Source organism: Chrysemys picta, chromosome 1 (genome assembly GCF_011386835.1).
Source record: "Chrysemys picta bellii isolate R12L10 chromosome 1, ASM1138683v2, whole genome shotgun sequence".
NCBI classification, from domain to species: domain Eukaryota; kingdom Metazoa; phylum Chordata; order Testudines; family Emydidae; genus Chrysemys; species Chrysemys picta.
Window position 1 is genome coordinate 213,144,361 of NC_088791.1, and position 14,030 is coordinate 213,158,390.

The following is a 14,030-nucleotide window of genomic DNA, read 5'->3' on the forward strand; positions in this document are numbered from 1 at the left end:
CTTCAATTAGATCAATGTGATGTAGAGATGTGACTGTGGCAAGCGTTAAGTCTAGACTCAACAGAATGGGCATAACAAACAATAGGATAAACTGTTGGAGGTATCATGATGATAAAAATGATAGCAGCAGGTGGTTACACACATCATAGCTATGTGCACGTCCAGACTGTATCATTTTATTTGTTGTAATTATGAGATACAATTAAACAAATATATATTAGTAATTTCTACTGACCAGCTATTGATACCACTTTTAAATTTCAACTTTTTTTTTTACTATTTCAATTACTTGTATGCAGTTAGTAATATAGAGAACATAAGAGAAAACGTTCCTACCCCAGGAATAAACATCTTACATACTAACAGTGTCTTTCATATGGACTATTTAAAAAACAATCTCAAAAACCCCCAAACCTTTTTAGAATTGAGTACAGCAACTCAGATGCTGAAAAATAAAAACAAACTAAGGCCTTGATCTTGCAATAGGATCTGTCCAGGAGGTTTCATACAAACACAAGGGTCTGCCTAAACAGATCTGATTGCAAGATTGACGCCAAAGCTGGCAATCCTTACACTTAGAACTCTTGCCTTTCTCTTGTGAAATAATTGACTTCGCTTTTTCCCCTCAAACCCCATTTTCTTAATCCACCACAGTAAGAAGTACAGAATGGAAAATTAAAACCTTATGCACTGCCTTTAAATTAGTGCTGTGTACACACGTCATCTTGTGTATGATTTATATATACTGTTAATTTAATCTAGATCCTAATCCTGCATTCTTTATTAAGCAAAAACTAGGGACCATTGCATGGTTTTCTGTGGGAGGCCCTAAGAGATTTAAATTCCAGGTGGACATTTGTTTACATTACATGACTACCATATAATTTAGCTATACTGGCAGTCAGAAAAATTTGATTCTGCATGTATTCTGTATCCCAATTTTGCATACACACACGTTTTAACTTGAAGTCAATGGGACTACTCACATACATAAGATTGGGGCCCACGTGTGTAACTAACTGAAGTAACTAACTGAAGTAAATGGAGACGATATGGATATGTTGAGAATACACAGTCAGGCTCTAAAATTGAGATGTGGTGGAAGCTACCACAAACTGCTGGTGTACATTACCTGGCTTTAGCCAAGTTTTAATCTCCCCCTTTAACACTTTCCTTTCCCATAATAAGTGTGGGAAATTTAATTCTTTTATACATAGAGGAAGTGTATTGTTGATAGTCTTTCTTTAAAGAAAACAAATGAAAATGTAGCAATGATCATCATAACAAGTGAAGATCTTGCTACTGATAATAAAATGTATATTATCCTGCAATACATTTGGATAATTTTGTACAAAAAATGGAAAATATTATTGTTTCATATCTAACATTTAATCAGTCTATATGGTGCAAATATTACTTTCTTTAAACGATCTCACTGCTAGGAGAACCACAGTTGAAACATGTAACTGGGATGCATAAAATGTAGTGGAAATATGATGCTACACTTGATTGTAGTTGCGTTACCAATGTGTATTTCCATGCACGTGTAATCATTGTTTTGCAATATTACAGATGGTGTAGAATTCTATTCTAAATGGATAAAATTGCCTCTTAAATCATTTAACAGTATAGTTTATACAATGATGCAAATAGAGCATGAAAATTCCAGAAACAATCACATGCTGCATTTTTGGTTGAATAAAGGAGACATTATAAATAATTTAATCCCTGTCAATGTATCTATCAAATTTTGGAATGGACATACAAAATAGTTATCATATATTAAGGATGAATATATTGTAGATATCATAATAACAGTAAAACTATTAAATATTCTTGCTTTGTTATTGTTGATTCATTGTATTGTGGGAGGTTGACAGTATGAAGAAATATAGAGAAAAAGAAATTCTGAGACCATAAATGTTCATTGACGCCAAATAAACTCCTCATCACCCAAAACTGTTAACACTTCTTTAGAATTAATCGGTTATGTTCAATCTATAAGCACTTTATATGTCTGTAACTTTACTCACCTGAATAGTCCCATTTAAATTAATCGGACTACTCAAAGTTACACACGTGCTTAAGTCTAACCTGTACGTCTATATTACACGCCTGTACTTCACCTTGGCAGGAGTAAGTGGAGTCGACAGGGGAGCCGCAGCGGTCGACTCGCTGCCGTGAGGACAGCCAGGTAAGTCGAACTAAGATACTTCGACTTCAGCTACGTGAATAGTATATCTGAAGTTGCGTATCTTAGTTCAAACCCCTCCACTAGTGTAGCCCAGAATGCTCAGATTGACTTCACTGGTAGCTAGATAGGGCCCCAAATAGGCTGACCTGACCTGCCCAGTCTCCTATATTGCTGAGAATACTCATTTTGAGGCACTTTTTAAATATTACTCTGTTACAATGATATATTTGAATTTTGAAAGTGGAGACACAAATTTGTCCAGGATTTTCCAATACGAAGGAGAAGCTATTTTAAAAAAAGATGAGTGAAGTTTGTCAAAGTTTATCAGATTTTTTTCTTCTAGTTTGAGGTCTTCTTCCTTCATATTATGTAGGAGAGACACAGAAAAAGCATCTCACATCTCAGCTTGACAGATACTGGAAAAATCTTAGTAAGAGGCAGATTAAAAAATTAGTTTTTCCTATGCACCTGCTTACAAAATTTAAGGAGTATCAGGAGCAAGAAGAAGGGAAACAGCTCTGTTGTTTAGTTCCTGTTTATTTCTTTTCTATTCCAGTCTCCCTTTGCTGAGGTACTGAACATATGTGGGTCTGTGCTGGATGCAGCAGATTTATTGTAAAACAGTGAATGTGAGAAACAGTAGCTTCCTTCTGTGACACTGAGAGTGGGGTAGGAGTCCTGCATCACTGCATGAGAGAGTGAATGGAGTAAGGGACAGTAGCTTCATTGTGTGAAGCAGAAAATGGGGCAGGTACAGCAGTAGCAGACTCAGAGACAGTGAATGGGATGTGTGGGGCAAGTTCATTGTATGAAGCAGTAAATGAGATGGCAGTAGGAAGTATGGCATATAAAGGGGCAAACTGTGTGAGGTAATGAATGGGGTGGTGTGGCAGTAGGAGGTGCATTGTGAGGCAGAGAAGGGGATGGGGTAGTAGTAGGAGGTGCCGTGCGTGGCATGGAAGGGGTGGGGATGACAGTGACAGTGCAGTAAAAGGCAAGGGGGTGGGGCTGAAGTGAGAGGCAGTGAGGGAATTGGGGGTGCCAGTGCAGAGAGAGGCAGCGAAGGGGTGGGGATGGAAGTGGTGGTGCAATGAAGTAGATGGGGTGCAGTGGGTGAAGCAATGAATGGGGTAGTTGTGTCAATAAGAGATGCAGTGTGGGAGGCCGTGTAGTGAGGTAATGAAAGGTGGGTGTGCAGTGATATGAGTGAAAGGGTGGGGATGACAGTGTCGGTGCAGTGAGGCAGTGAAGAGGGTGGGGCCAGGGGCACAGTAAGAAGCAGTAAAGAGGGCGAGGGTGCAGTGAGAGGCAGTGAAGGGATGGGGATGACAGTGTTGGTGCAGTGGGGCCGTGAAGGGGGTGGGGTGGCAGTGTCGGTGCAATGAGCCAGTGAAGAGGGTGGGTGTGCAGTAAAGGGGTGACTGATGGTGCAGTGAGAGGCAGTGAAGGGGTGGGGATGACAGTGTCGGTGCAGTGGGGCCATGAAGAGGGTGGGGGTGGCAGTGTCGGTGTCATGAGGCAGTGAAGCGGGTGGGGTGGCAGTGGCAGTGTCGGTGCAGTAAGGCAGTGAAGAGGGTGGGGGTGGCAGTAAGGCAGTGAAGAGGATGGGGGTGCAGTGAGAGGCAGTAAAGGGGTGGGGGTGGCAGTGTCGGTGCAAGGAGGCAGTGAAGAGGGTGGGGGTGCAGTAAAGGAGTGACGGTGCAGTGAGAGGCAGTGAAGAGGGTGGGGTGGGCAATGACGGAGCAGGAGGCGCAGGGGGGAGGGGGCTGCCACTGTCGCCCGCTGATCCCGCCCCCTCCCGCTCTCCCTCTCCCGCAGGTGGCGGCGGCGGAAGTGACGCGAGGCGCGGGGGGCCTGTCGTTGGGGGAAGATGGCGCCCGTGGCTGTGCTAGGCAGCGAAGAAGGTAAACAAGTGTGAGCGGGGGGGGGCGAGCCAGGGGTCCGGGGGGCGAGGCCGGGGCCGAGCCAGGGGCCGGGAGCGCTGGTGCCTGGGCAGTGCCGGCGGCGTCTCCCTCGCAGGCGCAGCGGGGAGGAGGGACCCAGCCGCGCCCCCCACCCTCCCGCGGGCGTCACCTCAGCCCTTGTCCCGCACTTCAGCCTCCCGGGGCGCGCCGCCTCCTCCCCTGTCTTTATGTCACACCGAGACCCCCCGCTCTGCAGGCTGGGCGGGCGGAGCTGCGTCTTCAGTGCTGCTGCTGCTGAGAGGTAGGTGACGCCGCTGCCGGGATCCCCCTTCTCACCCTCCCCCGCCACCCGCCGCTGCTGGCGGCCCGAGGGATAGAGCCGCTTCCGCGCCGGTTTGCACACCTTGCTCCCCCGCCCGCCCCCGTTTTCTCTCCTCTCCTCCCCTCCCCGTCCCTGATGGGCAAAGGCGGACACCCCGCTCGCTCAGCCGCCTTTGCCGCCCCATGCGAGTGGTGGCGGGAGGCTTGTTGCGTGTCTCCAGCAGCTGCACAAGGCAAGGGGATCATCCGGGTGGGGGTTTCTAGTGTAACTCTGGTAGCGGGGGGATGCTTGGGGTTGTGTAACCGGCTGCTGCAGGGTGCGTGCGTCTCTGGCCTGCGTGGTGGGCGCACGTCCCGCCCGGCCTCTGGTGTTTTTTTACCTCTGACCTGGCTCTTCTGCCACCTAGAAGGTGTCGCGAGAGACTAGATACCCCCTTCTAGGGCTTTCTCTTTTCTCCCACCCCTCCCCCATACCTTTTATTTCCAGAGGGAGACTGGCTTGGTGATCAGTCTTTTTCCCGGAAAATCGTCAATGGCGAGCACAACGCGTGGGGAGGATATGAAGTGGTTAGTGCTGAGTTTGTGTTCAGGCTGAGTTTGTGTTTTTGCTTTAAATCCCTCTCTGTTTTAAAGTGAGGTTAGTGAGCGACAGGAAAAGTCATATAGACTGAACCTTTCTTTCCACGAAACACACGTGGCTAACAGCAATATACAGTATAAGCTTCCCATGCTCATCCTTCTTATGTGCATCCTCTTTTGGGGCAGTCTGTTCTAGTTAAGTTTCCATGTTCATTCAGTCCAGGCCTGTGTGCTGAAGTAAGCAACAGGGTTGCCCACTGGTGTCAATTCTGGTGAAGGGCTTTGTGTTCCAAAAATTTGTTCATGACTGAGATCACTAATTAGCATTTAGTCTGATGCTTGCCCCTTGATGGAAGACTCCAAAGATTTTTATATCAGTAAGTAACCCATCTCCTGGCTCTGAAAACTGCTACTCTATACATTGGGGCAACTTGATATTTGCAGTTTGATTCAGGAATTGTGTTAAATATGCCAGTTACGTAAATTGTAGGAGTCTCCCAAAAATGTAAATGTTTAAAAAAAAAAAAAAGTCTGCTCAGTAATCAGTGAGGGAGTACAAATTGTATTAGTTTATATCATGTGATTTGTAGGATTAGCAAATATTATCAAAACATGTAAAGAAATACCAGAGTAGATTATTGGAAATATAAAACTACTATAGTATGAAGAAAAAACTATGTACAAAGTTTGCATTAAATTAAGATGGAAGGAATGTCCTTTATTTTGTTCTGCACTTTGTAAAGTGAGTTTTCAGTAGTATTCAGAATTTTGTGGTTTTTATTATAATGCTACATTTCCATATGTTAACAATTCAGACCCTTATGTTTGTCAGTATAAACTGATCAATTTAGATGTTCAGGGCTACTAGGTATCAGAGGTTTGTCTTGCTACTTTATTAATGTTAGATCAAATTTTATAGTTATATGTTCCAATTTTAATAATTTGTTGTTAGTAATGACAACTTCACATTGAAAGGATCACTTTTTGACTATCACTAATTTACTGTTAGATCTGATTGTGATGTTCATTGCCTGGCTTGGCGAATTTGCAAACACTAAATAAATAAATTGCTGGACAGTTTTATGCCATGTCCAATACCTAAATTATTTAAAGGAATGCACATACCATTGGCTGTAATATACAACGTGTTATTTAGGATGAAATCCTGTCCCCATTGAAATCAATGGCAAAACTCCTATTGACTTCAGTTGGATCAGTATTTCACTGTTGAATATTAATAACATGGTTAATGAGACAGAAGCTCTGGGTGATCAAGGTGCAGAGTTAGGGGAAGTTCTGCCTGGACTGGTAACTACAGCTGATTGTTTGGCCCATAGCTACAGCTGTGTTTTGGTTGTGATAGAAATGGTTCATTCTTTTTATTATAATCTTAAAGTATGGTTTTAACAGCCAATCTATTGCAGCAAATTTTAATGCACTGTGAATCATGTTATAAGATGGGAGGGCATATGCTTTCTCTTACCCGAAGTCCAGACTTATTAGAACCATATTATCAAACAGTATTGCAGTTCTGATTTTTTTGGGACTATAACATGGTTTAGTTTCAGCTGTGCAGGCAAGACCAAACTGGGTTATAATATGAAACTCCAAGTATTTCAATGTGTAAAATTTTTTAAAATGTTTAAGTTGCTTGTCTTTTGAAAACTTTACCCCTAGGAATGTAGCATTTTGTGTCCATTGCAACCAATGTTATTTTTAAACAACTTTTCCCCCCCCCAGTTCTTACAGTTGTTCAGATAATATCAAAGACTATTCCCTCCCTCAGCTGGGTTCTAGTATAGTAGTTTTATGATACATAACCATGTTGGACACAATCCATGTTAAGTTTATGTAATGAGTTTTGGAAGTACTTCAGACATAAGCCTAATGGTCCCATGTGCAGTTGGGCAATTATCTGAACATTTTCCATCGTTGCTAACTTTAATTCGGCTAAATCTGTGTTATAAGATGGGGGTAAAATTTTCAAAAGCACCTAAGTCCCTTTTCAAAAGTGACTTAGGCATTTAGGAGCATTAGTCTCACTGGCTTTTAGTGAGATCTAGGCTCCTAAATACTTAAGTTGCTTTTAAAAATGGGATTGTAGGCTCCTAAGTCACTTAGGCACATTTGAAAATTTTACACAGGGTCAATGTGTATTTTGCCAAAATCTATTAGAGAACTCTATTGTGTGCAGGCTGAACTGTCCCTGAAGCCTGGTCTACACTACGACTTTAATTCGGATTTATCAGCTTTAATTCGAATTTACCCTGCAACCATCCACACAACGACGCTATTTATTTCGATGTAAAGGGCCCTTTAAATCGATTTCTGTACTCCACCCCGACGAGCGGAGTAGCGCCAAAATCGATTTTAACATTTCGAATTAGGGATAGTGTGGCCGCAATTCGATGGTATTGGCCTCCGGGAGCTATCCCACAGTGCATCATTGTGACCACTCTGGACAGCAATCTAAACTCGGATGCACTGGCCAGGTAGACAGGAAAAGCCCCGCGAACATTTGAATTTCATTTCCTGTTTGCCCAGCGTGGAGAGCACAGGTAACCACAGATAGCTCATCAGCACAGGTAACCATGCAGGCTGATAATCGAAAAAGAGCACCAGCATGGACCGTGAGGGAGGTACTGGATCTGATCGCTGTATGGGGAGAGGATTCAGTGCTTGCAGAACTTCGTTCAAAAAGACGAAATGCAAAAACTTTTGAAAAAATCTCCAAGGGCATGATGGAGAGAGGCCACAATAGGGACTCTGAGCAGTGTCGCGTGAAAGTCAAGGAGCTCAGACAAGCCTATCAAAAAACAAAGGAGGCAAACGGTCGCTCCGGGTCAGAGCCGCGGACATGCCGCTTCTACGCCGAGCTGCATGCAATTCTAGGGGGGGCTGCCACCACTACCCCACCTGTGATCGTGGATTCTGGGTCGGGGATAGTCTCATCAGCGACGCCTGAGGATTCTGCCGATGGGGGAGAGGAGGAGGAGGAGGATGAGGATGAGCTTGCAGAGAGCACACAGCACTCCGTTATCCCCAACAGCCAGGATCTTTTTCTCACCCTGACTGAAGTACCCTCCCAAGCCTCCCAAGCCAGTACCGAAGACTCTGACCCCATGGAAGGGACCTCAGGTGAGTTTACCTTTTAAAATATAAAACTTGTTTTAAAAGCAAACAGTTTTTAATGATTACTTTGCCCTGAGGACTTGGGATGCATTCGCGGTCAGTTCAGCTACTGGAAAAGTCTGTTAACGTGTCTGGGGATGGAGCGGAAATCCTCCAGGGACATCTCCATGGAGCTCTCCTGGAGGTACTCCAAAAGCCTTGCCACAAGGTTCCTGGGCAGTGCATCCTTATTCCCTCCTCCATGGTAGGACACTTGACCACGCCATGCTTGCAGCAAGTAATCTGGTATCATTGCCTGACAAAGCCTGGCAGCGTATGGTCCCGGTGTTTGCTGGCATTCAAGCAACATCCGTTCTTTATCTTGTTGTGTAATCCTCAGGAGAGTGATATCACTCCTGGTAACCTGGTTGAAATACGGGAACTTAATTAAGGGGACAGAGGTGGCCGTTCCTACTGGGCTGTTTGCCTGTGGCGGAAAATAAATCCTTCCCTGCAGTTAGCCAAGCGCAGATGGGAAATTGGCCCTGAGTTTTTCGCGTTTGGCTAGCAGGGATCTTCCCTGTTACCAGCCACGCGGTGGGGGGAGGGGTACCGTGATCATCCCAGAGAATTCATGGCGGGAGGCGGGCGGCGGCGGGGGGGGGGGGGTGGTTAGTTTGGTGCCTGCAGGGATCTTCCCTGATACCAGCCACGCGGTGGGGGGGAGGGGTACAGCGATCATCCCAGAGAATTCATGGCGAGAGGGGGGGGGGTGGTTAGTTTGTTTTCTGCTGCTGCTGAATGTTAACAGAAAAACCGCAGCACTCTACAGGCTATGCTTGGTATGTGGGAAAGGAGGGCGCAGAAGCTGTAAAACAATGGCTTACCATGGCCGCATGCAAGCCGAATTCTGTTGCCCAGACCTGTGATCTCTAGCAGCAAAGCCACAGGCACTCAGTATTAAGAGGCAAAATGCGACCTTGCACAGAAATCACATGTGCTATGTAATGTGAATAGTGTTGGTCACCGTGAAAGAGTATAAGCATTGTTCTGCAAAATGTAGCTTTTTAAACAAGTCTCTCTTTTTTCCCCTCCCTACAGCAGCTGCAAATTCCTCAAGCTTCCCTCCTCCATCCCGAAGGTTATCACAGATAAGGCGTCGTAAGAAGAGAACGCGAGACGAGATGTTTTCTGAAATTATGGAATCCAGCCGCAGTGACAGAGCTCATCTGAATGAGTGGAAGGAAACAGTTTCAAAGTATAGGAAAGAAGCCAGTGAACGTGAGGACAGGAGGGACCAACGTGAGGACAGGAGGGACCAACGTGAGGACAGGAGAGACGCTCGAGATGAGAGGTGGCGGCAGGAAGACCAGAGGAGGCAGGATGCAACGCTGGGGCTGCTGCGTGAGCAAACAGACATGCTCCGGCGTCTGGTGGAGCTTCAGGAACGGCTGCTGGAAAACAGACTGCCGCTTCAGCCCCTGTTCTACCCTCCCCCCTCCCCATGTTCCGTATCCTCCTCACCCAGACGTGTAAGAACGCGGGGGGGGAGGCTCCGTACACCTTCCCATTCCACCCCAGTAGACAGCCCAAGCAAAAGGCTGTCATTTTTTTAACCTTTTCTTTGTGGCTTTTTCCTTCCCAGCAATCCTCCTCCCAAATACCACCCGGGTTCCCTCCCTCTTTTTCTAATCTACTAATAAAGAATAAATTATTTTTAAATGATAGTGACTTTATTTGGTTTGAAAGAAAGCTGGGGGAAGGGGGAGGGTGGGTTCCTTACAGAAAATCAGTCAATAAAGGGGGCGGGTTTTCATGAAGGAGAAACAAACAGATATTTCACACTGTAGCCTGGCCAGTCATGAAACTGGTTTTTAAAGCTTCTCTGATGCACAGCGCTTCCTGGTGTGCTCTTCTAATCTCCCTGGTGTCTGGCTGCGCGTAATCAGCAGCCAGGCGATTTGCCTCAGCCTCCCACCCCGCCATAAAGGTCTCCCCCTTACTTTCACAGAGATTGTGGAGCACACAGCAAGCAGAAATAACAATGGGGAGATTTCTTTGGCTGAGGTCAGAGCGAGTCAATAATGATCGCCAGCGACCTTTTAAACGGCCAAATGCACATTCTACCACCATTCTGCACTTGCTTAGCCTGTAGTTAAACAGCTCCTGACTCCTGTCCAGGCTGCCTGGCTTCACGAGCCATGGCATTAATGGGTAGGCTGGGTCCCCAAGAATAACTATTGGCATTTCAACATCCCCAACGGTTATTTTCTGGTCCGGAAAGTAAGTCCCTTGCTGCAGCCCTTTAAACAGAGTAGTGTTCCTGAAGACGCGAGCGTCATGAACCCTTCCCGCCCAGCCCGCGTTGATGTTGGTGAAACGTCCCTTGTGATCCACAAGTGCTTGCAGCACCATTGAAAAGTACCCCTTGCGGTTTATGTACTCGGTGGCTTGGTGCTCCGGTGCCAAGATAGGGATATGGGTTCCGTCTATCGCCCCACCACAGTTAGGGAATCCCATTGCAGCAAAACCATCCACTATAGCCTGCACATTTCCCAGAGTCACTAACTTTCGTAGCAGCACCTGAGTGATTGCTTTGGCTACTTGCATCACAGCAGCCCCCACAGTAGATTTGCCCACTCCAAATTGATTCCCGACTGACCGGTAGCTGTCTGGCGTTGCAAGCTTCCACAGGGCTATCGCCACGTGCTTCTCAGCTGTGAGGGCTGCTCTCATCTTGGTATTCTGGCGTTTCAGGGCAGGGGACAGCAAGTCACAAAGTTCCATGAAAGTGCCCTTACGCATGCGAAAGTTCCGCAGCCACTGGGAATCGTCCCAGACCTGCAACACTATGCGTTCCCACCAGTCTGTGCTTGTTTCCCTTGCCCAGAATCGGCGTTCCATGGATAGAATCTGCCCCATTAACAACATGATCTCCAAAGCACCGGGGCCCGTGGTTTCACAGAATTCTGTATCCGTGTCCATGTCAATGTCCTTATCATGCTTGTCGCTGCGCTGCCGCCGCCACTGCCTCCTCGCCTCGTTTTTCTGGTCCTGGCTGAGCATAATTTCCACGAGAACGCACGAGGTGTTTACAATGTTCATGACTGCTGTCTTGAGCTCAGCGGGCTCCATGCTTGCCGTGGTATGGCGTCTGCAGTGTTCACCCACCCAGGAAAAAAGGCGCGAAAATGGTTGTCTGCCGTCCGTTGCTTTCATGCAGGGAGGGAGGAGGGAGGGAGGAGGTGAGGCTGTACCCAGAACCACCTGCGACGATGTTTTTTGTCCCATCAGGCACTGGGACCTTAACCCACAATCCCAATGGGCGCGGGAGACTGCGGGAACTATGGGATAGCTATGAGATAGCTACCCACAGTGCAACGGTGCAGAAATCGACGCTAGCCCCGGTACTTGGACGCACACCACCGAATTAATGTGCTTAGTGTGGCCGCATACATTTCGACTTTATACAACCTGTTTTTCAAATCCGAATTATATAAATTCGGATTAATCCCGTAGTGTAGACATACCCAGAAATGTAAATTAATTTTCACAGGTTCTTAGGCTGTGTATATGCAATATTTTAATTCAAATTTCCTGCCACTGTAAATAGTGCAGTTCTTCGATTGTGTAGCAATGAAGAGCACTAGTGTAGACCAGTTACCGTCTTTTTCCTACTATGTCACTCCAGCTATTGCTGCCACCAGTGAGAAATTTTGAAGAAAAATTGTAGTGTAGACAATGCTTTATAGTGACAAATACACCAATGATAAAATACAGATCAATTCTTAATTTTTGTAAATAACTGGGAAAGGGAAGAAATTACTTCAGAAAAGAGGATTAATTATTTGATGTGATAAAATGGTATTGGAATATATTAGACTACATATTGCCTTTAGACAGAAGCACACTAGTTTCATGGGGGGGAGGGAAGAAAGCTCCCCGCTACCTATTCACATTACAGAGCAATTTGTTTAGGTGGAGGAAATGTGAAATCTAAGTTTTTGCATTTTTATTGAAAATGTGAAAAAGATCATTTTGTCATTGTCTTCTGAGAAATTGGCTGTAGTACTTTAATAGCATAGAGAATTATATATAAGTTTGCAAGTATGTGTGTGGGAGGAATGGAAAAATTATTTTGAAAAATACTTGCATCTGGAATTTTTATATCACTTTGTTATAATTAAACTACCATATATTCATTAGCCTGTTCGTTTATAAGCCGACCCCCCCAAGATGGTTAGGTAAAAATAGCAAAAAATTGTATGACCCTTTCATAAGCTGACCCTATATTTCAGGGGTTGGCAAACTTTGGCTCCCGACCGTCCGGGTAAGCCGCTGGTGGGTCGGGACGTTTTGTTTACCTGGAGCATCTGCAGGCATGGAGCCCCTCAGAGGCAGCTCCCATTGGCTGGGAATGGCGAACCGCGGCCACAGGGAGCTGAGGGGCTCCATGCCTGCAAACGCTCCAGGTAAACAAAACGACAATGTATTAGATATTCAATTCAATGATTCCATAGAGTTTAAAATCATCAAATTTTGGTGTAGACCCATTTATAAGCTGCCCCCCGCTCTTTGATGCGTCACCTTTTTACCAAAAATATTCGGCTTATGAACAAATATATACGGTATATTATTGCTCTTTGCTTTAGATTGAGGCTATCAGCAATATAAATGAAATTTTTAGCAATTTCACTGTCTTTGAATTGTCCCTGACTCCACCCATTAGTCCACCCCATTTTTATTGCTATTTATAACTTAGTGGTAGAGAGAATTTTTTTTTGTAGGTCTTGTGCTAAAAAAATAGGGCTCTAGATACCTATCCAAATGTGACAGGTTTCAGAGTGGTAGCTCTGTTAGTCTGTATCAGCAAAAAGAACGAGGAGTACTTGTGGCACCTTAGAGACTAACACATTTATTTGGGCATAAGCTTTCGTGGGCTAAAACCCCCTTCATCGGATGCATGCAGTGGAAAATACAGTAGGAAGATACATATACACAGAGAACATGAAAAAATGGGTGTTGCCATAACAGTTCTAACGAGACTAATCAATGAAGGTGGGCTATTATCAGCAGGAGAAAAAAAACTTTTGTAGTGATAATCAGGATGGCCCATTGCAAATAGTTGACAAGAAGGTGTGAGTAACAGTAGGGGGAAAATTAGCATGGGGAAATAGTTTTTACTTTGTGTAATGATCCATCCACTCCCAGTCTTTATTCAAGCCTAATTTAATGATGTCCAGTTTGCAAATTAATTCCAGTTCTGCAGTTTCTTGTTGGAGTCTGTTTTTTGAGTTTTTTTGTTGTTGAAGAATTGCGACTTTTAGGTCTGTAATTGAGTGACCAGGGTGGTTGAAGTGTTCTCCAACTAGTTTTTGAATGTTATCATTCTTGATGTCTGATTTGTGTCCATTTATTCTTTTGCATAGAGACTGTCCGGTTTGGCAGAGGAGCATTGCTGGCACGTGATGGCATATATCACATTGGAAGATGTGCAGGTGAACGAGCCTCTGATGGTGTGGCTGATGTGATTAGGTCCTATGATGGTGTCCCTTGAATAGATATGTGGACAGAGTTGACAACAGGCTTTGTTGCAAGGATAGGTTCCTGGGTTAGTGTTTTTTGTTCTGTGGTGTGTGTATGGTTGCTGGTGAGTATTTGCTTCAGGTTGGGGGGCTGTCTGTAAGCGAGGACAGGTCTGTCTCCCAAGATCTGTGAGAGTGAGGGATTGTCCTTCAGGATAGATTGTAGATCCTTGATGATGTGCTGGAGAGGTTTTAGTTGGGGGCTAGGCTAGTGGCGTTCTGTTACTTTCTTTGTCCTGGAGTAGGTGACTTCTGGGTATTCTTCTGGCTCTGTCAATCTGTTTCTTCACTTCAGCAGATGGGTATTGTAGTTTTAAGAATGCTTGATAGAGATCT

At 45.2% G+C, this 14,030-nt stretch overlaps 2 protein-coding genes across 5 annotated transcripts in view; both read left to right on the forward strand.

Moving 5' to 3' along the window:
* The first annotated feature begins 3,351 nt into the window (after positions 1-3,351).
* KLHL15 (kelch like family member 15) overlaps positions 3,352-14,030 on the forward strand; it is a 45,606-nt gene continuing 34,927 nt past the window's right edge. Inside the window, exons 1-2 of one of the 4 annotated variants that reach the window (XM_065579415.1) lie at positions 3,352-3,370; positions 4,013-4,098. The gene's annotated coding sequence lies outside the window, so the exon portion shown is untranslated. Of the gene's footprint in view, positions 3,381-4,012; positions 4,099-4,260; positions 4,400-13,538; positions 13,608-14,030 lie in introns of those variants that run through there. The other 3 variants (XM_005281548.5, XM_065579429.1, XM_005281547.4) reach the window with 3 other exon arrangements.
* Positions 4,791-9,831, forward strand: LOC135978525 (SRRM2 protein homolog rsr-2-like). Its single transcript, XM_065579438.1, has 2 exons — positions 4,791-8,136; positions 9,211-9,831. The coding sequence occupies exons 1-2, from the start codon at positions 7,590-7,592 to the stop codon at positions 9,723-9,725; spliced, it is 1,062 nt and encodes a 353-aa protein (XP_065435510.1). The 5' UTR covers positions 4,791-7,589; the 3' UTR covers positions 9,726-9,831.